The sequence below is a fragment of the Staurois parvus genome, unplaced genomic scaffold (assembly GCF_062004578.1).
Source record: "Staurois parvus isolate SC_StPar_1 unplaced genomic scaffold, SC_StPar_1.0 ptg002023l, whole genome shotgun sequence".
Classification (NCBI taxonomy): domain Eukaryota; kingdom Metazoa; phylum Chordata; class Amphibia; order Anura; family Ranidae; genus Staurois; species Staurois parvus.
In genome coordinates this window covers 130052-154939 of record NW_028319819.1, presented here as the reverse complement: position 1 = coordinate 154939, position 24888 = coordinate 130052, and the positions used below count along the sequence as shown (strand labels likewise).

Genomic DNA, 24888 nt, shown 5'->3' with positions numbered 1-24888 from the left:
TACGGCCTCCCATTGCTGCTGTCTCCATCGCCACACTCTGCCATGTGCCACTTTCAGGTCTCTTCACACTGCTGGTGTGTTGAATTTTTTGACATAGGGTGCTGGCAGATTACGGGCCTCCTATAGCTGCTGCCAGGCCCCTAATCTGCCATGGGCCCCTGTACCGCCTTCTCATGCTGCTGCCAGGTCCAGAGTCTCTCATGGGTCCCTGTACGGCCTCCCATTGCTGCTGTCTCCATCGCCACACTCTGCCATGTGCCACTTTCAGGTCTCCTCACACTGCTGGTGGTTTCCATTTTTGTCATAGGGTGCTGTATGGCCTCCCATTGCTGCTGCCTCCACCGCCACACTGTGGCTCCACACTCTGGTTTTGGCCCCGTGACTGCCCAAATGAGTGACGTGTGCGGTGATTCTAAGATCGACGGCACTCATCTGCATGTCATACTGACTGACAGTATTATTTCTCTTCCCCAGCAGACTCCAAGGACATTTAAATTAAAGGTACAGTGTTCTGCACTAATATTAAGTCTCTCTGAAGCCTAGAAACACCCTTTTTTAAGTTAAATTCACAGCGAATTTATTCGACTCGAATTGAATATTGTCCACGAATTCGAATCGAATTTTTGAATACTTCGCTCATCTCTAGTCACCTTCCATCAGGGCAAGGAAAGTCACTGGCAATCAGGGTAAGGGGATCACTGGTCTTCAAGAAAAAATGGGATATTGGTCATCAGGGCAAGGGGATTCACAGGCTTTATGGAAGAGGGGGGACACTCGCCATCTGGGTTAGGTGGGACACAGGCCATCAGGGTAAGGGGGGCAGTGGCCATCTGAGTAAGAGTGGAACACTGGCTATCACGGTAAGGGGGAAAACCAGACATAAGGAAAAATGGGAAATTTGCCATCCGGTTAAGGTTGTCCACTGGCCATCATGCTAAGGTGGGCCACTGGTTATCATGCTAAGGTGGGCCACTGGTTATCATGCTAAGGTGGGCCACTGGTTATCATATTAAGGAGGGGCCACTGTACATCAGGGTAATGGGGGGGCACTGGCCATCAGGGTAAGGGGGGACACTGGCCATCAGGGTAAAGGGGACACTGGCCATCAGGGTAAGGGAGGGTCACTGGCCATTGGGGTAAAGGGAGGGGACACAGGCCTCCAGGGTAAGGGGGGACATTTACCATCACGGTAATGGGGGACATTAGCCTTCAGGGTAAGGGGTGGATAATGGAAATTAGGGTAAATGGTGGGGAACACTGGCCAGCAGGGAAAGGGGAGGGGCACTGGCCATCAGGGTTAAGGGGGAAACATGCCATCAGGATAAGGGGAGGGACATTGGCCATCAGGGTTAGGGGGGGACACATGCCATCGGGATAAGTGGGATACTGGTGGTTTGGCTGCCCAATGGGGTGCGGCCTGGACGTCTCATGGCCAAGCGGGATGATGTCCAAGGAGTTGTGACCCTACGCTTTCCCTCCTCATCAGGGATCTTTTCCTAACCTCTTGTACTGTCCCTACCCGGGGGGTACCTGTCCCTACTCTACCAACTCACAAAATACACACCAAACCTGGGAGCCAGGGCCTTAACCCCCCTGGTGGTATTCCCTAGTGTAGCTCGAGGTAAAGTTTCAGTACCAAAAGCGGTAACCCCCCCGAGCTACACTCGGGCTTACCATGTGGCGTTGCTCAGGGATTCCCTGCAGCACTTACCTTGTCCTGCGCTCCCATGATGTGTCCCCTGCAGCGTCCCCGGCCATCTCCTCCGGCAGATGCCGGCATCCGGCTTCTGTGTTCCTGTCCCTGTGACGTCGGGACGTACGGACGCTGCCAGTGGCGGGAAATTTGAAAATTTAAAAAAATGTCATTTTTTAAAAAAAAAATTTTACATAGTAAAACATTCCTGTATCAACCCATTTCACATACATTGTGTCCCGAGTGCTTTGTCCGGCGCCCTGCCTGCATTTTTACCGCCCTTTCTGCCTGGAAACTGAGAAACGTTCATGGCGTCCAAAAAGTGTCCCTTTAGGTCAGACGCGGTTTTAGACCGGCTAGAGAACAGCGATAGTAAATCAGAACCACTTGCAGAATTGAGTGATAATGATTGGTGGGGGAAATTCCTCATCAGACACTGAAAACGATTCTGCGACTGAGCTCAGCGATGTGCGAACTTGGCGCTATATTTCACATTTCAGTGTTTTTGGTGATTATATTATTGAATTACATTTATTATTATATTATTATTTTTTATGATTATTTATTAAATTATAATTTATGATTTTGTGTTTCAAATTGTATCCTCCCCGGGATGTTTACTAGACTCTTGTCCGGACAGATTTCATTACCCCCTACAATTAAAAAATTACATATTTCCATGCAAAATAATGTACCGCTTTGAGCACAGAAATACTGACATAATCAGACCGCCAGGGAGGTTAAATAGGTTCTGCCAGACCCAAGATGGCTTCTAGGGTCACATGGGGAGGGATCATCCAATAACCTTGTTCCTCTTGGCTTCTTCTCCAACAACAGTGCCAGTGTGGAAGAGCGCCACCTGCAGTGGAGGAAGTAGACTGCACCTGCCTACAAGCTACTACCAGAGAGTGTCTTCTGTGACCGTTGTCACTGAATTTGGGAATCCTAACGCTCCCCCGACACTCCAACCAAGTGTAACCAGCATGGAACTTCACAAAGACCCTCATTGCCTGGTTATTGCATTGAGAGACTGGGGAGCTGCTGTGTGCCTGGCTGTCATCACCCAATAGGGAATGGAACCTGGGACCAAACAGAGGGACCAGCTTGGGGTCTGCACTACACTTCTACAAATCCAACACCCCTTCCTTTACTCATAAGTGTTCCCACATATATTTCTGTCCAATCTGTCAGAGAGGGGTGCCAGTGAGGGAAAAGAAATTGTCAGAAATTGTCAGAAATTGGCAGTCATGTTCCCCCAGCCGCAGCACACTCCCAAGTTGGCTCCAGTGATGAGGAGGATGGGGATGATGAGGTCACTGACTGTACTTGGGTGAGAGAACAGAGGAGGACAGTGAGGAGGAGGCAGAACTCCAACAATGCAGGATGTCCTCCAGGGACAGGCGTAAGGACAGCCAACCGATGGCATCACATGACAGAGCTCCTCAGGGGCGGGGCACTGCTGACTCCATGCAGACTTCCACAAGTTCTCTGGTGTGGGCTTATTCCAACACATGTGCAGCAGATCGCAGCATTGCTATTTGTAGTCTCTGTCTGAAGCAGATCAAGCGTGGCCAAAACACCAGCCGCTTGGGCACCACATGCTGGACCAGACATATGACGAGCCGCCATGCAACCCATTGGTAACATCACCTGAAAGACCCACATCCGAAAACAGTGCAGACTTCTTCTTGGTCCTCATCTGGGATCTCTACCTCCTCTGTAATACATCCGGTCTTCTCAACAGCCTCCCCTGAGAGGAGTGATGGTACAGCAATGGGTGCCACAGGTCCTGCACCCCATCTGATAGCAGTACACCACCTGATCATTTCAGCAGGAACATTTCACTACCCCATTTGCTGAACCGTGAAAAAAAAATTCTGTCCCACCCATCCACATTTCCCACACATCCATATGTCCCGCCCATCCACATGCCCCACCCATCCACATGTCCCGCCCATCCACATGCCCCGCCCATATACATGTCCCACCCATCCACATGTCCCACCCATCCACATGTTTCAGCCATCCACATGTCCCAGCCATCCACATGCCCCACCCATCCACATGTCCCAGCCATCCACATGTCCCTCCCATCCACATGTCCCGCCTATCCACATGTCCCACCCATCCACATGTCCCAGCCATCCACATGTCCCTCCCATCCACATGTCCCACCCATCCACATGTCCCTCCCATCCACATGTCCCGCCCATCCACATGTCCCACCCATCCAAAGGTCCCACCCGTCCACATGTCCCGCCCGTCCACATGTCCCACCCGTCCACATGTCCCGCCCATCCACATGTCCCAGCCATCCACATGTCCCAACCATCCACATGTCCCTCCCATCCACATGTCCCACCCATCCACATGTCCCTCCCATTCACATGTCCCGCCCATCCACATGTCCCGCCCATCCAAAGGGCTCACCCGTCCACATGTCCTGCCCATCCACATGTCCCGCCCGTCCACATGTCCCGCCCGTCCACATGTCCCGCCCGTCCACAGGTCCCACCCGTCCACAGGTCCCGCCCGTCCCCATGTCCCGCCCGTCCCCATGTCCCGCCCGTCCACATGTCCCGCCCGTCCACATGTCCCGCCCATCCCCGTGTCCCAGCCATCCCCATGTCCCAGCCATCCACGTGTCCCGTCCATCCACATGTCACGCCCATCCACATGTCCCGCCCATCCACATGTCCCGCCCATCCACATGTCCCGCCCATCCCCATGTCCCAGCCATCCACATGTCCCGCCCGTCCACATGACCCGCCCGTCCACATGTCCCGCCCGTCCACATGTCCCGCCCATCCACATGTCCCGCCCATCCACAGGTCCCAGCCATCCACATGTCCCAGCCATCCACATGTCCCTTCCATCCACATGTCCCTCCCATTCACATGTCCCGCCCATCCAAAGGGCCCACCCGTCCACATGTCCCGCCCGTCCACATGTCCCACCCGTCCACATGTCCCGCCCGTCCACATGTCCCACCCATCCACGTGTCCCGCCCATCCCCGTGTCCCAGCCAGCCCCGTGTCCCAGCCATCCACGTGTCCCATCCATCCACATGTCACGCCCATTCACATGTCCCGCCCATCCACATGTCCCGCCCATCCCCATGTCCCAGCCATCCACATGTCCCGCCCGTCCACATGTCCTGCCCGTCCACATGTCCCGCCCATCCACATGTCCCTCCCATCCACAGGTCCCAGCCATCCACATGTCCCAGCCATCCACATGTCCCTCCCATCCACATGTCCCACCCATTCACATGTCCCACCCATCCACATGTCCCTCCCATCTACATGCCCCACCCGTCCACATGCCCCACCCGTCCACATGTCCCGCCCGTCCACAGGTCCCGCCCGTCCACAGGTCCCACCCGTCCACAGGTTCCACCCATCCATATGTTCCACCCATCCACAGGTCCCACCCATCCACAGGGCCCGTCCATCCACATGTCCCGCCCATCCACATGTCCCACCCATCCACATGTCCTATCTATCTACATGTCCCACCCATCCACATGTCCCACCCATCCACATGTCCCACCTATCCACATGTCACGCCCATCCACAGCTCCCGCTCACCCACAGGTCCCACCCATCCACATGTCCCGCCCATCCACATGTCCCACCCATCCACATGCTCAGCATCTAAATGCTAGCCTGGCCAAATTGCTGCATTACAACTTCTGCCTTTCCATCTGGTGACTCCGCCCCCTTCCGTGAATTTGCAGAATATTCTGTACCACAGTGGGAGGTTCTGAAAAGACAATTCTTATCACGTAAGTCCATTCCAGCTCTGTACCATCATGTGGAAGGCAATGTATTGGCCTCGGACAGGGCGGTCAGCAGCAAGGTCCACATTACTGACACGTGGTCCAGCAGGCGTGGTCAGGGACGTTACATGTCCTTCACGGCACACTGGGTGACTCTGCTAGCAGCTGGGAAGGATGCAGGACAGGGTTCAGTGATGGCGCTTATTCCACCACCACGCCTCCAAAAATCTAGTGGTGATTCTGCCACATGTGTCTGCCCCACCCCCTCCTCTTCCTCTGCCTCTATGGCCTCTTCTGCTGAATTGTCCTCTGAACCAGCAGTGCTCCGTAAGCATTCAAGGGGCTACACAAGCAGTCAGGCTAAGAGATGCCACGTGGTGCTTCAGCTGGTCTGTCTAGGGGACAGGAGCCACTCCGGGCCAGAGATGGTTGTCACTACGGCAGATTGAGCCATGATTGGTTGTATGTGACTATGGCACCACCCTTCTCTCTGCCCTCTAACAGGGACACTTGCCACATGTTCCATGCATGGCACACATCCTGAATTTTGTGGTGCAGTGTTTCTTGAACAGGTACCCAGGCTTTCCAGATCTTCTGAGGCAGGCCAGAAAAGTCTGGGGCCATTTCCGGTGGTCATACATGCCCAGTGTTCGGCTGGCTGACATTCAACAGGAATTCAACCTGCCCACCAACCACCTCATTTGTGACATGTCCACCAGGTGGAACTCAACATTGGCAATGCTGCAGCGGCTGCACACACAGCAGAGGACCAACAATGAGTACCTGTGTGAATATGGCACAAGGACAGGCTCAGGGGAACTTGGCTTCTTTTCACCTCACCAGTGGCTGCTGAAAAGGATGCATGCACTGTCCTGTCACCATTTGAGGGGCCACAGGGATGGTGAGCCGTGACAATGCATGCATCAGTGACATTACCCCTCTAGTCTTCCTGCTGGAGCACACGCTGCATGGAATCATGGACAGGGCACTTGAGGCAGAACAGAGGGAGGAAGAGGAGGATTTCCTGTCCTCTCAAGGCCTCCTTTATGCAGAAACCATTCCTGCGGGGCCACAAAACACACATCAGGAGGAGGAAAAGAAGGAGGAGGAGGATCGCAGCACCATGGAAGTAGAGGATCACATACAGCAGTCTTCAAGGAGTGGTGTTCAGTCCCCAGAACCCCAACCAGGAGTAGTACATGGCTGGGAGGAGGTAGTTCCTGATAATGTCATCCTCAGTGACCCAGAAGACTCAGAATCTCCTTCCTCCTCAAACTTACCCTGCATGGGCTCCATGATTCTGCAAAGCCTGCATAAGGGCCCGAGGATTCGTGGTATCAAGGAGAGGGATCAATATTGGTTGTCAACCCCTCTTGATCCACATTACAAGGGTGAAGATGCAGAGCTCCTCCAGTCTTTATAGAGGGAGCAGAGGAGGAAACATCTTGAGGACACCATGAAAAAACATTTGTGTAGAACCTTTCCAGACAATGGGAGGTCACCATTTCCTGGACAACGTGTTTTTGCGGCTTGGTTCTGTCAAAGGAAGAGCGGTGGAGAAGGTGGCCGGCTGACCGATGCCTTCAAACAGTTCTTTAGTCCTCAGTGCCCAGGGATGTTAGGTTTAAGCACCCATCGGCAGGGTCTGCATCATATGGTGCAGGATTATCTAGGGGCAAGAGCAGACTTGGAGACCTTTCCAACTGAACATCCACTGGGTTACTGGGTCTTGAGGATGGATCACTGGCCAGAACTTGGTCAATATGCCATCCAGCTACTGACCTGTCCTGCACCCAGCGTGCTTTCCGAACGGACATTCAGTGCTGCTGGAGGTTTTGTGACGGATAAAAGAGTGCGTCTGTCCACAGACTCCGCTGACCAGCTGACATTTATCAACATGAATCAGTCCTGGATCAACAGCAACTATCTTGTCCCTGATGCTGATGTAACAGATCCCATTTGTTAGGGATCTGAGATCCCTTGAAGACTGCCTATGCTGCCTATCCTATTCCTCAGTCCTGATTATGGTCGCTTCCAACTATTTGTTTGGTTTAGGGCCCCACCAACACCCAAGGACCAATTTCATTTATTTTGTACCCCTTACTCATTCACAAGGGGGCAGCATCAGGGTGCCCCCCTTTATTTGAAAGGGCACCCTGATACTAATGAGCCCCCTGCCCGCAGACCCCACAACCAGGGTTTTGGGGAAGAGGCCCTTGTCTCCATGCTGAGGGCATGTGTCCTGGTAAGGCCCAGGGAGGGGAGAGCCGCTCATTCATCCCCCCCTTTCCTGGCCTGATAGGCCTGCGCTCGGATCAAGGGTCTGGTAGGAAGTTAGGAGGGACCTGACACCTTTTCCCCTTATTTTTGGGAGTGTTGTTCCCCTTAGAAGTCCTACCAGGCCTAAAAGGCCTGGTATGGCTTTTAGGGGGAATCCCACACAGTTAAAAAAAAAAATTCACTTTGGGGTCCCCCTAACCTTCCCACTGGACCTAAAGGGTCTGTTATGGATTAGGGGGACCCCACACATCTTTTTTTTAGTATAAATGTCAGTTGTGCTGCAGCAGGTCCTATACATTGTACAGATGTGCACCCTTGCAGGGAGTTTATGGGGACCCCCCAGGCATGGAATGAAAAATGACAGCCCCTTTAAAAATTGTACTTTTTTCCCCAGTGATTCCTGTCCCTCAGGGCCGTCCCCGAGTCCCCATACCACTTCTGGGGCCAATAACTGGCATAAAAGCCTTCAGAATGGACACTTTTCCATTTACAAGTTCCAGTCCCATAGACTTGCATTGAGTTCGAAGTTTGCGGTTGAACTTTCGTCAAGTTGGAATGTTGGACCGCGAACCGAACAGGGGGGTGTTGGACCCGTCACTACTTATTACATGTCTGTGTCCTTCTGTAGAAGGATTCTTCTAGCTACGTGTCTCAGTCCCAGCCTCTCCCTGTGTAGGAATGTACACCTCGCCCCGTGTAGGAGGGTACAGAACGGGTCACATTGCATACGGAGTGTCAGAGACTTTCCCCGTCATTCTGTCTTCTGCTCTCAGCGATGGCGTCTTCTGATCTGAGGAAGGAGCTGGAATGTTCCGTCTGTCTGAACATTTATACAGATCCTGTAACCCTGAGATGTGGACACAACTTCTGCCGGGACTGTATTGGCCGTGTGTTGGATACACAGGAGGAGTCTGGAGGCTATTCCTGTCCTGAATGCAGAGAAGAGTTCCAGGAGCGTCCTGTCCTTCAGAAGAATCTGAAGCTACGTAACATAGTGGAGAACTTCCAGTCTACCCATCCAGAGCAGGAGGAGTCCGGGGTCTTCTGTACTTACTGTATTCACACTCCTGTACCGGCTGTGAAATCCTGTCTGATGTGTGAAGCTTCTCTGTGTGACAACCACCTGAGAGTCCACAGCAAGTCACCAGAACACGTCCTATGTGACCCCACCACTTCCCTGAAGGACAGGAAATGCTCCATCCATAAGAAGATCCTGGAGTATTACTGCACCGAGGACTCCACCTGTATCTGTGTGTCCTGCAGTTTGGCCGGAGAACATCGGGGACACCAGGTGGAGACTCTGGAGGAGGCCTCTGAGATGAAGAAGAAGAAACTGAGGAATGTTCTGCAGAAACTGATGACCGAAAGAGAGGAGATGGAGAAAAGAGTCAAGAGTCTGCAGGAACGCAGGAGGAGAGTAGAAGGAAAAGCAGATGATGAAACCAAGAGAGTCACTGCCCTGTTCAGAGACCTCAGGAGACGTCTGGAAGACCTGGAGAAGAGAGTCCTGAGGGACATCTCCGGGTGGGCAGAGCGGGTCTCCCGTTCCATGTTGGATTATATTCGGGATCTGGAAATAAAGAAGGAGGAGCTGTCCAGGAAGATGAGGGACATTGAGGAGCTGTGTAACATGACGGATCCACTGACTGTCCTACAGGAATCAGACACAGGTGACTTGTGTGATACTGAGGATGGAGATGTTGAGGACACAGAGAGACATGAGAACCTCCTCCATGATGGAGGGGATGGGGATGTGGGGGGGATCTCACACACATTACACACGGGTTTATCTGATATCATGTCTGGGGTCAATGTACAGAAATGTATAGGCACACATGTCTCTCCACATTCTACTACAAAGGGCAAAGGTCCCATCAATGCTCCACCATCCAGGCCAGACCCCCAACCCTCCCCCACTGGAGGACCAAATATTGGTGCTGTACAGCAAACATGGGGGGTGTCGGGGGTTACAGACATATTACTGGATGTGAGGACAGCTGGTAATCGTCTTCGTATATCAGATGACGGGAAAACTGCATCCTGGTCATCATATCAGAATCGGCCAGAAACACCAGAGAGGTTCCAGGATTCTCAGGTGATCAGCAGTCAGAGCTTCTCCTCCGGGAGACATTACTGGGAAGTGGATGTCGGGGGGTCAGAGTACTGGAGAGTCGGGATGTGTTACCCCAATATAGACAGGAGAGGAGGTCAGTCATGGATTGGATATAATAAGAAGTCCTGGGGGTTGGAGAGGTGGGGGGGTAATCTGTACTCAGTGATACATGACAAGAAGAAGACCCCATTCCCCGGCGGTGTCTCCAGTACCAGAGTCAGGATAGGTCTGGATTATGAGGCCGGGCGGATCTCCTTCTATGATCTGTGTGACCCGATCCGACACCTCCACACCTTCACCACCACCTTCACTCAGCCCCTCCATGCTGGGGTAGGTGTAAGGGGAGGTTATATAAAGATATGTGGGAGGAGCCAGAAGTGAGAGATCCGCCCAGAGACATCACAAGGGGGATGATCTGATTGGTGATTGGTGCAATACTCAGCCAATAGGAGGAAGGGCAGGAAACAGGAGTGATTTGTGGAGAAAGCTGCAGGTTCCGGGGCCGTCATCTTCATCCTAAACCTCACTTCACTCCCTAGTGTGTCACTGACCAGGAACAAGCATGCAGGAGGTCCGAGTGTTCCGCCTTCACTGGATGCATGCTTGTCACACTTATTTTTGACAGTGGCTATAAAATGACAATTAAAAAATGAGGGGTTTATGACAATTAAAAAATGACAGATTTATTGGAAGTTTCCAAATGACAGTTATTTTTATTAAGTTGAAAAATGACAGTTTTTTTGACAGTTGAAAATGAGTATTTTTTTGGTCATTTAAAAAATGACAGTTATATTTTCAGTTTAAAATGAGTTATTTTGTACAATTTAAAAATGACAGTTATATTTGACAGTGGCAAAAAATGGCAATTGAAAAATTATGTTTTTATTGACAGTTTAAAAATGACAGTTAATATTTGTTGATAAAAAGGAGTTATTTTTTACAGGTGAAAAATGACAGATATTTTGTCAGTTGATAATTATTTTTGACACTTGAAAAATAACAGGCAAAATATGAGTTATTTTTGACAATTAAAAATGAGGGTTTTTTTGTCTGTTGAAATATAAGAATTAATTTTTGTCAGTTGAAAATTGACAAAAAAAATTTGACATTTGCAAAAAAAATGATAATTGAAAAATTAGGGTTTTTTTGACATTTTAAAAATGACTTTTTTGTCAGTTAAAATTTTATTTTTGAAAACCAACAGTTATATTTGAGAGTAGAACAATTAGTTATTTTTGAAAGTTCAAAAAATGGCAATTGAAAAATGAGGTTTTTTTTGACAGTAGAAAAATTTGTTGTAAAAAAGTCAAAAATAATTGTCATTTTTCAACTGACAAAAAATAACTAATTTGTTTAAAATTACAAATAAAACATCATTTTTAGATGTTTTGCATTGTATTGGTATTGTTCTGTCACATGTTCTGTCCCCCTTTGTAATGTACAGCGCTGAGCGAACTATTGGCGCTTTATAAATACTGTATAATAATAATAATAATAATATAATAATTTTTAGATGTCAAAAATAACTGACAAAAAATACAGGCAGTCCCCGGGTTACGTACAAGATAGGGACTGTAGGTTTGTTCATAAGTCGAATTTGTTCATAAGTTGAATCAGGCACTTTTATAAGCACTAACTACTAACCAAACGACAGGATATTAGATTACGTTTTTGTAATAAGGTTACAGAAAGCAGTAAAACCTCAATAATAATAATTGGTAATAATTGTAGCATTGGTTGGGATGTAGCATTTTACATGCTCCATTATTCTACTCTTATCTTTTAAAATTGTTGAAATTGTTGACGGAGCATAACCATATGCTTTGCAAATGGATGATGATTTTTCACCACTCTCTGATCTCTTTATTATTTCTACTTTATCTTCCAAGGAGATTGTTTTTCTTTTCTTTGCTGTGCCAGCACTTGCATCAGCTTTTTGCTTTGGAGGCATTATTGCAGGGTAAAAATACACTGTACTGTAATGTACTGTATGAGAGAACTCTGCTCTCCTTTACACAGCACATGCTGCCCCCTCCCCTTGCACAGACGGAGGATCACTTCAGAGGATCACCTCTCCCCGGAGGTGCAGACAGACAGTCTTAAATCACTTTGGAGATAGTGGGCAGACACTGCTAGCCCCACAAGTAACGAGCAATGGATGTCTCTGTCTCTTATGTCTCTCTGATGTCTCTTATCAGCTAGTCTCTTATCAGCTTGCTGCACAAGAATGCTGACAGCTTGACTTCCGGTCCCGAGGGAAGTGTACGTAAGTATGAGTATTACGTAAGCCGAATGTACTTAACTCGGGGACTGCCTGTAATGCATTTTTCTACTGTCAAAATTAAATGTAATTTTTCAATTGACAAAAAAACCACTCTTTTTAAATGTGATTTTTTTTTTTTTTTTACTGTCAAAAATTATCTGCATTTTATTGCCAGTGTAAAATACTGTCATTTTTCAACTGTCAAATATAACTGACATTTTTTGACTGTTAAAAAAAAATAGATGACATTTTTCAACTGTAAGTAAACCCTAATTTTTACGACAAAAAATAACTGTCATTTTTCAACTTTAAAAAAAACCTCATTTTTCAATTACCATTTTTTTCCACTGTCAAAAATTACCTGTCATTTCTTTTGCTACTGTAAAAAAATTAACTGTCATTTTCAACTGTCGAAAAAACCCTCTTTTTTTAATGTGATTTTTTTTTTTACTGTCAAAAATTATCTGCATTTTATTTCCACTGTAAAAAAAAAGTTTCCAACTGTCAAATATAACTGTCGTTTTTCAACTGTTAAATGTAATGTTTCAGCTGTAAAAAAAAAATAATAATTTTTAACAACAAAAAATAACTCATTTTTTAACTGTCAAAAAACCCTCATTTTTCAACTGTCATTTTTTCCACTGTCAATAATTACCTGTCATTATCAATTGTCAAAAACAACTCCTCATTTTTCGACTGTCATTTTATTGCCACTGACAAAAAATATATATTTTTTGCAAAAATAAAAATATAACTGTAATTTTTCAACTTTAAAAAATGTTTTTTTTACAACAAGAAATAGCTGTCATTTTTCAACTGTCAAACACACTCATTTTTCAATTGACATTTTTTTCCACTGTAAAAAATCAACTGTCATTTTCAAATGTCAAATATAACACATTTTTCAACTGATAATTTTTTTTTTCTTTTAATGACAACAAAAACATTTTTTTTAACTGTCAAAAATAACTGTCATTTTTGCCACTGTCATTTTTTTTACTGACAAAAAACCCCTAATTTTTCTACTGTCAAAAATAAATTTGTTTTTAACTGACAAAAAAATAACTCTGTAAGAAAAAAATTGTACTTTTTCAACTAAAAAAACTATCATTTTTCAACTGTCAAAAAACCCTCTTTATTACATGTGATTTTTCTTTCACTGTCAAAAATTATCCTCTTTTTATTGCCACTTTAAAAAAACCTGTCATTTTTCAACTGACAAAAAACCCTTATTTTTCAAATATACACTAATTTTTTGTCAAATATAACTGTCATTTTTCAACTGTAAAAAAAATAATAATTTTTGACAAATAATAACTGTCATTTTTCAACTGTCAAAAAAACCTCATTTTTCAATTGCTATTTTTTCAAAATGTCAAAAATACATTTTTCAACTGACAAAAAATAACTGTCATTTTTAAACATCACAAAATCCCCTGATTGTGGGCGTGTCCGGAGCAGTCTGATTGGCTGCATCCCCCCCAGCTCTGCTGTACTCACAGTTCCAGCACACAGCAGTGGGCGGAGCTGACACCCCAGAGGAGAGGCAACAGCCCGGTGACCCTCAGGGAAATGACAAAGAAGAGGAAAGCTGAGAGGAAGCTCCTCCCCTCGGGGGGATCCCAGCCATCCCCAACATGATGGCAGCAGCAGCTCAGGATCCTCCTCCTCTCACTCAGCACACAGCTTCTCCTGTGACACCTTGTTAAGCAGGTGTCAGCGCTCTCTCCTCCTGCAGCCGGTCTCCTCTGCGTAGAATGACAGATATGAGCCCACAGCATGCTGGGACAGATTCTCCCACTAATACTTCCCATTCTGCAAGTCATTCCTCCCATCCAATGGGTAAGTCTCCTCCTACTAGTCCGCCTATTTCTCATCCATTCATGAAGGAGACATCATCCATACCGTCACCTATCATTCACTCTGCAACCAATCAGAGATGAAGGATCTCCGCCACAGAGCTGGGAGACTCCACCCCTTCCTTTACCACCCTAGTAGACACGCCCACCCCCAAAGGGATGAAGAAAGGGATTGGCTGAAACAAAGTGTCAGCTCTGGAGGATAGATCACGGCGTAACAACATCCAATAAGAGGCATTCTAGAATCCATCCAACCCGACCAATCGGGAGCCGATCCCCGAGAGTTCTTTCCTGGCCTCCTACCTGAGGCTACAAACCCAGATGTGACCACGGATGGAATCCATGACCTTCCCAAACCTCCTATGTGACACCTAAATCCCCCCACATGTCTCCATGACAACTCATTGTTGTCACCTCTAAGAACGAATCCCGCAAATGGCGCCCAAACCCTCCTATGTGACACCTAAATCCCTCCACATGTCTCCATGACAACTCATTGTTGTCACCTCCAAGAACGAATCCCGCAAATGGGGCCCAAACCCCAACCTTTGCCTGCGCCATTCTCCTCTTTACTGCTTTTCACAGATTTATCTAAGCGCACCACGCCACTCGGGACCGATCTCCTCCCGATAACAAACCACAAAATGATTGGACGTTGGGGTCACCCTACTAAATTGATGGTCCCCAGAATGAGTCGATCATCACAATCCACAGCCTAGAGGAAGGGGTGCAATGTCTCGGAGAGTGCGACATTCTCCCACAAAGCCACGCACAACATTCTACCGCCACCAGAGCGTCTCCAGAGTGGAACCTGGTCACTGACCAATGCCAAACATTCACCCTATACCGCCATCTCATGGTCCCGCCCACATGGCATGTCACAGGTGTAAGCCCCGCCCCTGAGGGGTACTACCCAACACAGTGCAATGCGGTTTGCTTTGCGTTCCGATCGCGGCTGAGATCCTATTTGTTACGGATTTGTTCTCTGTATTTGTTTGTTTGTTTCCTTCTTGTTTCTACTACGGTGTCATTCCTGAGAGTCGGAATGGTTTACCTGACCTGCGCATACAAACGTATTACCGCTTTAGGGGCCCCTTGGTTCGGCCCCCATTAATGTCCGCAAATCGATCGATTCAATGGCTATAAAAATAATGTCTATTAATGGCGATGGCTTGAATCATCCGGCCAAATGTACACACATGTGGGAACAGGCATTCCAACATACATGTGATACACTCCGTGTTCAAGAGACTTGTTTACAGTCCGGACACTTTCCCCCCTTCCAGTCCGGACACTTTCCCCCCCTTCCAGTCCGGACACTTTCCCCCCCTTCCAGTCCGGACACTTTCCCCCCTTCCAGTCCGGACACTTTCCCCCCCTTCCAGTCCGGACAATTTCCCCCCTTCCAGTCCGGACACTTCCCCCCCCTTCTAGTCCGGACACTTTCCCCCCTTCCAGTCCGGACACTTCCCCCCCCTTCTAGTCCGGACACTTTCCCCCCCTTCCAGTCCGGACACTTTCCCCCCCTTCTAGTCCGGACACTCCCCCCCCTTCCAGTCCAGACACTTCCCCCCCCCCTTCCAGTCCAGACACTTTCACCCACTTCCAGTCCAGACACTTTCACCCCCTCCCTTTCAGTCCGGACACTTTCCCCCCCTTCCAGTCCGGACACTTTCCCCCCTTCCAGTCCGGACACTTTCACCCCCTTCCAGTCCGGACACTTTCCCCCCCTTCCAGGCCGGACACTTTCCCACCCTTCCAGGCCGGACACTTTCCCACCCTTCCAGGCCGGACACTTTCCCCCCCTTCCAGGCCGGACACTTTTCCCCCCTTCCAGGCCGGACACTTTTCCCCCCTTCCAGGCCGGACACTTTCCCCCCCTTCCAGGCCGGACACTTTCCCCCCCTTCCAGACTGGACACTTTCCCCCCCTTACAGTCCGGACACTTTCCCCCCCTTCCAGTCCGTACACTTTCGCCCCTTCCAGTCCGGACACTTTCACCCCTTCCAGTCCGGACACTTTCCCCCCCTTCCAGTCTGGACACTTTCCCCCCTTCCAGTCCGGACACTTTCCCCCCTTCCAGTCCGGACACTTTCCCCCCCTTCCAGGCCGGACACTTTCCCACCCTTCCAGGCCGGACACTTTCCCACCCTTCCAGGCCGGACACTTTCCCCCCCTTCCAGGCCGGACACTTTTCCCCCCTTCCAGGCCGGACACTTTTCCCCCCTTCCAGGCCGGACACTTTCCCCCCCTTCCAGGCCGGACACTTTCCCCCCCTTCCAGACTGGACACTTTCCCCCCCTTACAGTCCGTACACTTTCGCCCCTTCCAGTCCGGACACTTTCACCCCTTCCAGTCCGGACACTTTCCCCCCCTTCCAGTCTGGACACTTTCCCCCCTTCCAGTCCGGACACTTTCCCCCCTTCCAGTCCGGACACTTTCCCCCCCTTTCAGTCTGGACACTTTCACCCCTTCCAGTCCGGACACTTTCCCCCCCTTCTAGTCCGGACACTTTCCCCTCCTTCCAGTCCAGACACTTTCCCCCCCTTCCAGTCTGGATACTTTCACACCCTTCCAGTCCGGACACTTTCCCCTCCTTCCAGTCCGGACACTTTCCCCTCCTTCCAGTCCGGACACTTTCCCCCCCTTCCAGTCCGGACACTTTCCCCCCCTTCCAGTCCGGATACTTTCACGCCCTTCCAGTCCGGATACTTTCACACCCTTCCAGTCCGGACACTTTCCCCCCATTCCAGTCCGGACACTTTCACCCCCTTCCAGTCCGGACACTTTCCCCCCCTTCCAGTCCGGACACTTTCCCCCCCTTCCAGTCCGGACACTTTCCCCTCCTTCCAGTCCAGACACTTTCCCTCGTATTACCACTTTAGGGGCCCCTTGGTTCGGCCCCCATTAATGTCGGCAAATCGATCGATTCAATGGCTATAAAAATGATGTCTATTAATGGCGATGGCTTGAATCATCCGGCCAAACGTACACACATGTGGGAACAGGCATTCCAACATACATGTGATATACTCCGTGTTCAAGAGACTCGTTCCCTAGATTGGGCCCCTCCTACATGCTGACACAAAACGTTTCCACGTGTCTGTACTGCCAATGCCTCTGAAAAACAAAGAGGAGTCGTCACCGCCATCAGAGACACACCGAACTTTGTTCTTCATACTAATATCTCCGCCCCCGAAGGCCGGCACCTGATACTTCCATGGACTATAGATAATACCGGTGACACCATCATACATTCATATCACCCAATACTCAGCAAACAACATACTATACCCTCATCTTCACACTCCTCTCCAAAAATCGTTCTGCTTCCCTCAGACTATGCCGGGACTTCATCCTCATACAGTTGCAAGAAAAGTATGTGACCCCCTTGGGATTACGTGGAGTTTTGCATGAATTGGGCATAAAATGTGCTCTGAACGTCATCTAAGTCACAACAATAGAAGAACACAGTCTGCTGAACATAATACTACACAAACATTAGATGTTGCCATGGTTTAATTGCACATAACATGTAAACATTCACAGTGCAGGGAGGAAAAAGTATGTGAACCTTTGGACTTAATAACTGGTTGACCCTCCTTTGGCAGCAATAACCTCAACCAAACGTTTCCTGTAGTTGCAGATCAGACCTGCACAACGATCTGGAGTCATTTTGGACCACTCCTCTTCACAAAACTGTTTCAGTGTAGCAATATTCTTGGGATGTCTGGTGTGAATCGCTCTCTTAAGGTCATGCCACAGCATTTCAATGGGGTTGAGGTCAGGACTCTGACTGGGCCACTCCAGAAGGCGTATTCTGTGCTGTTGCAGCCATTGTTTTGTTGAATGACTTGTCTGCTTTGGGTCATTGTCCTGTTGCATCGCCCATCCTCTGCGGAGCTGAAAAATAGTGACAAAGAAAAAATACAAAGAATTCCCATTTGTTTGGGAGATAAAGAATGAAAGTATCTGGAGATAAAACTGTCACCTCAACTAAGAATCTGTATAAAACGAATTATATTTCACTATTAACCACTTCCTGTCCGGACACTCCCCCCCCCCCCTTCCAGTCCGGACACTCCCCCCCCCCCCCCTTCCTGTCCGGACACTCCCCCCCCCCCCTTCCAGTCCGGACACTTTCCCCCCCTTCCCCCCCAGGGCAATTTTCAGCTTTCAGCGCTATCACACTTTGAATGACAATTGCGCGGTCATGCAACACTGTACCCATATTAATTTTTTACCATTTTTTTGAGACAGATAAAGCTTTATTTTGGTGGTATTTATTCACCGCTGGGATTTGTATTTTTTTTGCTATGTAAATGAAATGTCCAAAAATTTTGAAAAAAAGTATTTTTTTTATAAAATTTTGCAAATAAATAATATCTCATCATAAATCTTAGCCACAATTTATTCCGTTATCTTTTTAGTAAAAAAAAAAAAATCCAAATTAGTTTAGAAGCAAAAATTATAATTTTTAAACATTTTTATTTTATTTTTTTATATTATTATTTTTTTTATTTTTTTTTTTTTTTACATACTGTCACCCTAGCAGTGTGGGGTCACCATGGTGACACTGTACTACTTGTGGGGGGTGATGAAAATTTTTTTTTTTTTTTTTTTTTTTACTCTGATTGCTTTTACTCTTATATAGGGTGTAAAAGCAATCATTTCTCTTTCTCTCTGGCTGCATTCTTGCACTCATTGAGAAGTACTGAGTGAGCTGTGATTGGTCACAGCTTGTCACATGGTACAAGGAATGGCCCTCTTGTGAATGGCCCTGTACCATGTGACCTCTGTGATCATTCACAGATTTCACACTTAGTAAGCAGTGATGTCAGAAGTGACATCTTGCTTACTACTTTGCATGTGATCACTGATTGGCCAATCAGTGATCACATGATCGGGACCTCGTACAGAGGACCTGTCCGATCGGTGTTTCACTGTGTCCGGAGGACAGAGTGGGCCCCGGATCGCGGTGCTGTGCGGTCCCGGGGAGCGCGCACAAGCAGGGTGTGGGGAGGCCGTTTATAAATGTCCACCCGTCCCTGCACTGCCACCGTCCGCCCGTTTATATACAACAGCCGGACAGGAAGGGGTTAAATGAGGTTAAGGAGGAGCTGAAGAGAGTGGGAGGTGCAAACCCGTCCTGGATGGGGCATAAACCTCATAAAAATGGTAATCGTGCCCAAAGTATTATATAGATTTCAAATGATTCCAATCAAACTTCCAGAGGCGTATATTAAAGAACTGATAAAAATGATGATAAGATATATATGGAGGAATACAAAGCCTAGAATACGCCATGAAACACTGACTAGAAGTAAAGAAAGAGGGGGAGGGGGTACCAGACTGCAGGAGATATTATAAAGCGGTGAGAATTGTGAGAATTTGTGACGGGACTCATAATCCAGAGAAACGGGTCAAAATGGAGAATCCACGGAGTGGAAGACATGTGAGTAGGATTGTATGAGTGCCTGCAGAATATCGGGGACTAGAGGACAGCACAAGTATGTAGACACTTCATGTATTGTGTGGGGGAAATGTTACACAGACAGAGGGGGGGCTTTTCAATTCACAGGTAATGCCACTAAGGAACACAGAATATTTTATTCCTGGGCAGGAAAACATCGCAGGAAATGGATCATAAAACAAGAGGCACAATTGAGGGATATAATGGTGGGGGAGGAATTGGGATCGTATAGAGAAATGGAGAAAAAAAAGGGAGAAGTCTTCAATAAGATGGATAGATTACGATATCACCAATGTTTCTGAGAGTCTCCCAAAGCCCATGAGAACTAGAAAAGAGTGGAATCCATTGGAGAGATGGAGACACGGGGTGATGGAGACACGGGGTGATGGAGACACGGGGTGATGGAGACACGGGGTGATGGGAGACACGGGGTGATGGGGGACACGGGGTGATGGAGACACGGGGTGATGGGAGACACGGGGTGATGGGAGACACGGGGTGATGGAGACACGGGGTGATGGGAGACACGGGGTGATGGGAGACACGGGGTGATGGGAGACACGGGGTGATGGGGGACACGGGGTGATGGGAGACACGGGGTGATGGGAGACACGGGGTGATGGGGGACACGGGGTGATGGGATACACGGGGTGATGGAGACACGGGGTGATGGGAGACACGGGGTGATGGGAGACACGGGGTGATGGGGGACACGGGGTGATGGGAGACACGGGGTGATGGAGACACGGGGTGATGGGAGACACGGGGTGATGGGAGACACGGGGTGATGGGAGACACGGGGTGATGGGGGACACGGGGTGATGGAGACACGGGGTGATGGGGGACACGGGGTGATGGGAGACACGGGGTGATGGGGGACACGGGGTGATGGAAGACACGGGGTGATGGGGGACACGGGGTGATGGGAGACACGGGGTGATGGGGGACACGGGGTGATGGGGGACACGGAATTGCAAACATACATAAGATATGAATAGAATTAGGCACGGACACAAAATGAATGTACATAGAGAAGTGGGAGAGAGATATGGGAAGAGAAATTGATGAAGGAAAATGCTTCGATAAATTCAGGAATATCTCAGTCTGCGGGAGGTGGAGACCAATGAGAAGTGTTGGATGGCACATCACACCGAATGTACAGCACACATTGAATGGGGAGATCTCACGGTTGTGTTGGAGCGGAGAGGTGGGCACGTGGTATCATGTATGGTGGGAGGGTCCAAGAATACAGGTGTTTTGGAGGAAAATCGTTTATTTAGGAAGGAAAATCAGTGAGATTAATATTGGATTAGACCAGAGTTATGTCTCCTCCATATCACAGAGCTCCCAGTAAAACTATACAAGGTCTCGGGATATGGCATTATCTGAGTGCAGCCAACAGCTTCATACCCGGGTTTTGGGGAAAAGAGGTGCCAACAGAGGAGGATTGGATGGGCAGAATGAATCAGATCTGTGGGACAGAAAGATTGTATTACATGTATATAGATAAGATGGAGATGTATAATATAAAGTGGAGAAAATGGGAAGAATACAGAGAAAAAGTGAAATATATGAGGACATAATACCCCTGGAAATGGAGTTAGAAATAATAGAAATGTATGATGTAAAGGAGAAGAGAGAAAACGCAGAGTGGGGGGGAGGGCAGGGAGTGGGTGGTTGAGGAAGGGGGGAGAGGGAAGAGGGAGGAGGGAGGTGAGGGTTTTAATAATTTATGCAAATAGAAAGGTATTGTTTGAATGTCTTTTTAATAGAAACGTGAATATTACTTGTATGTGATGATAAAATAATAAACATTTATATAAAAAAAAAAAAAATGACGTTCAGAGCACATTTTATGCCCAATTCATGCAAAACTCCTCGGAATCCCAAGGGGGTCACATACTTTTTCTTGCAACTGTATATTGTGTTTTTGTGCATTAAAGGTAAAAAAGTGTATTTTTTTTTTTAAATTGTGTTTGAAAAATTGCTGCTGGAGTACCATGTGACATACAAAATTGCAGCTCCCACCATTTTATTCTCTAGGGGGTCTGCTTTAAATATATATATAATGTTTGGGGTTTAAATTAATTTCCTAGCAAAAAATACTGATTTTTTTTTTCATGTGAACAAAAAGTGTCAGAGAAGGCGTGGCCTTCAGGTGGTTAGAAGAGTGAGTGATGTGTGGCATAGACTTCTACTGCTGGGCATAGAACGCCCCCACCCCCCAAAATGACCCCTTTTTGGAAAGTAGTCACCCCAAACTATTTGCTGAGAAGCATGTGGAATCAATAGAAGAATTATTTTTTTTACTACAAGTTTTTGGAAAATGACAAAAAATGTTTATTTTGTTTTACACAAAATTGTCACTTAAATTATTTCTTGCTCAAAAATGCCATGTGTATCCGTGGAAGTACTCCCCGAAATACATTATACTGCAAAATACTCTCCATGCCTCTTTTTAAATTTCTTGGGGTGTCTACTTTCCAAAAAGGGGTCATTTGGGGTGGGGGGGGGTGCTATCCTGGCATTTCAGGGCCTCCAAAACTGTGATAGGTAGTGAGGAAGTGAAATGAGGAAGTTACGCACCTTCAGGCTTTCAAAGTGGTCATTGGATTTCAGGCTCCTGTATGTGGCTGGGCTCCCAAAATGTCCCACACATGTGGTACCCCCATACTCACTGGAAGTAGCAGAATGTATTTTGGGGTGTAATTCTACATATACCCATGGCTTGTGCGAGAAATATATCATTTACCCGACAACTTTGTGGGAAAAAAAATGTTTTTGTCATTTTCCAGAAACTTGTGGGAAAAAAACAAAATCTTCCATGGACTCAATATGCCTCTCAGCAGATAGCTTAGGGTGTCTACTTTCCAAAAAGGGGTCATTTGGGGGTGTTTGTACTGTCCTGGCATTTGGAGGTGTTTGTACTGTCCTGGTATTTGGGGGTGTTTGTACTGTCCCGGTATTTGGGGGTGTTTGTACCATCCTGATATTTGGGGGTGTTTGTACCGTCCCGGTATTTGAGGGTGTTTGTACCGCCCTAGTATTGGGGGTGTTTGTATTATCCTGGTATTTGGGGGTGTTTGCACCATCCTGGTATTTGGGGGGGTTGTACTGTCCTGGTATTTGGGGGGGTTGTACTGTCCTGGTATTTGGAGGTGTTTGTACTGTCCTGGTATTTGGGGGGTTTGTACTGTCCTGGTATTTGGGGGTGTTTGCACCGTCCTGGTATTTGGCGGGGTTGTACCATCCTGGTATTTGGGGGGGTTGTACTGTCCTGGTATTTGGGGGGTTTGTACTGTCCTGGTATTTGGGGGTGTTTGCACCGTCCTGGTATTTGGGGGGGTTGTAATGTCCTGGTATTTGGGGGGTTTGTACTGTCCTGGTATTTGGGGGTGTTTGCACTGTCCTGGTATTTGGGGGTGTTTGTACCGTCCTGGTATTTGGGGGGTTTGCACCATCCTGGTATTTGGCGGGGTTGTACCATCCTGGTATTTGGGGGTGTTTGTACTGTCCTGGTATTTGGGGGGTTTGTATTATCCTGGTATTTGGGGGTGTTTGTTCTGTCCTGGTATTTGGGGGTGTTTGTACTGTCCTGGTATTTGGGGGGTTTGTATTATCCTGGTATTTGGGGGTGTTTGTTCTGTCCTGGTATTTGGGGGTGTTTGTGCTGTCCTGGTATTTGGGGGTGTTTGCAGTGTCCTGGTATTTGGGGGTGTTTGTACTGTCCTGGTATTTGGGGGGTTTGTATTATCCTGGTATTTGGGGGTGTTTGTCCTGTCCTGGTATTTGGGGGTGTTTGTGCTGTCCTGGTATTTGGGGGTGTTTGCAGTGTCCTGGTATTTTAGCCCCCAGAAATGTGATGGGCTGTCAGAAGGACAAGCTGTGTACATTCCATGATCTCTCCCATAGTTTGTATCTCTATAACTGTCACACAAAGCAATCAATATACAATTATTGGGATTTTTTAACCAAAAACATGGAGCAGAATACATTTTGCCTAAATTTATGTCGAAATTTGAGTTTTTTGGATATTTTTTATGACAGAAAATATCTATTTTTTTCAATTTTTTTTTCAAAACTTTTTTGTTTTTTAGCATCAAAAATAAAAACCGCACAGGTGATCAAATACCACCGAAATAAAGCTCTATTTGTGTAAAAAAAAGGACATAAATTTCCTTTATGTATCGTATTGCATGACCGCGCAATTGTCCATTAAACTAGCGCAGCGCTGTATAGCACAAAAATGGCGTAAATTGCAGTATCTCTCCCATAGTTTGTATCTCTATAACTGTCACACAAAGCAATCAATATACACTTATTGGGATATTTCACCAAAAACATGGAGCAGAATACATTTTGGCCTAAATTTATAACCAACTTTGAGTTTACTATATATTTTTTATAGCTAAAATTTGTGGTCTTTTTTTGTTTATAACGCAAAAAATAGAAAGCGCACCGGTGATCAAATACCACTGAAAGAAAGCTCTATTTGTGTGAAAAAAAGATGAAAATTCTGTTTGGGTGTAATGTTGCATGACCGCGCAATTATCCGTGGAATTAGTGCAGCGCCGAGTGGCAAAAAGAGGCGTGGTCATTAAGGGGTAAATCCTCAGGAGGGGGAGGGGTTAATATAACAATTATGTGAAAAAAAAAATTTATTTACTTTAATTTTTCAAAGAATGTCTACTTTCCAAAAAGCGGTCATTTGGGGGAATCTGTCCTGTCCTGGCTTGTCTCCAGAAATGATATCAGCCGTCAGTACATCAAGTGTGATCAGGTGTGGTCAGGTGTGGTCAGGTGTGGTCAGGTGTGGTCAGGTGTGGTCAGGCGTGATCAGGCGTGATCAAGCGTGATCAGGTGTGGTCAGCTGTGATCAGGTGTGGTCAGGTGTGGTCAGGTGTGATCAGGTGTGATGAGGTGTGGTCAGGCATGATCAGGTGGGGTCAGGTGTGATCAGGTGTGGTCAGCTGTGATCAGGTGTGGTCAGGTGTGATCAGGCGTGGTCAGGCGTTGTCAGGTGTGGTCAGGTGTGATCAGGCGTGATCAGGTGTGGTCAGGTGTGGTCAGCTATGATCAGGTGTGGTCAGGTGTGGTCAGTTGTGATCAGGCGTGGTCAGGTGTGATCAGGTGTGGTCAGGCGTGATCAGGCATGATCAGGTGTGGTCAGGTGTGATGAGGTGTGGTCAGGCGTGATCAGGTGTGGTCAGCTGTGCTCAGGTGTGGTCAGGTGTGATCAGGTGTGGTCAGGTGTGATCAGGTGTGGTCAGCTGTGATCAGGTGTGGTCTGGTGTGGTCAGCTGTTTTCAGGTGTGATCAGGTGTGGTCAGGTGTGATCAGGTGTGGTCAGCTGTGATCAGGTGTGGTCAGGTGTGATCAGGAGTGATCAGGTGTGGTCAGGTGTGATCAGGTGTGATCAGCTGTGG

The 24888-nt window shown here is 47.6% G+C and overlaps 1 protein-coding gene across 1 annotated transcript; it reads left to right on the top strand.

Annotated features, from left to right (window-relative positions):
- Positions 1-8523: 8523 nt before the first annotated feature.
- LOC149433017 (E3 ubiquitin/ISG15 ligase TRIM25-like) lies at positions 8524-10844 on the top strand. The gene has a single exon (XM_089664757.1). It carries the CDS (start codon positions 8530-8532, stop codon positions 10246-10248), a length of 1719 nt encoding a protein of 572 aa, XP_089520883.1. The 5' UTR covers positions 8524-8529; the 3' UTR covers positions 10249-10844.
- The last annotated feature ends 14044 nt before the right edge of the window (positions 10845-24888 follow it).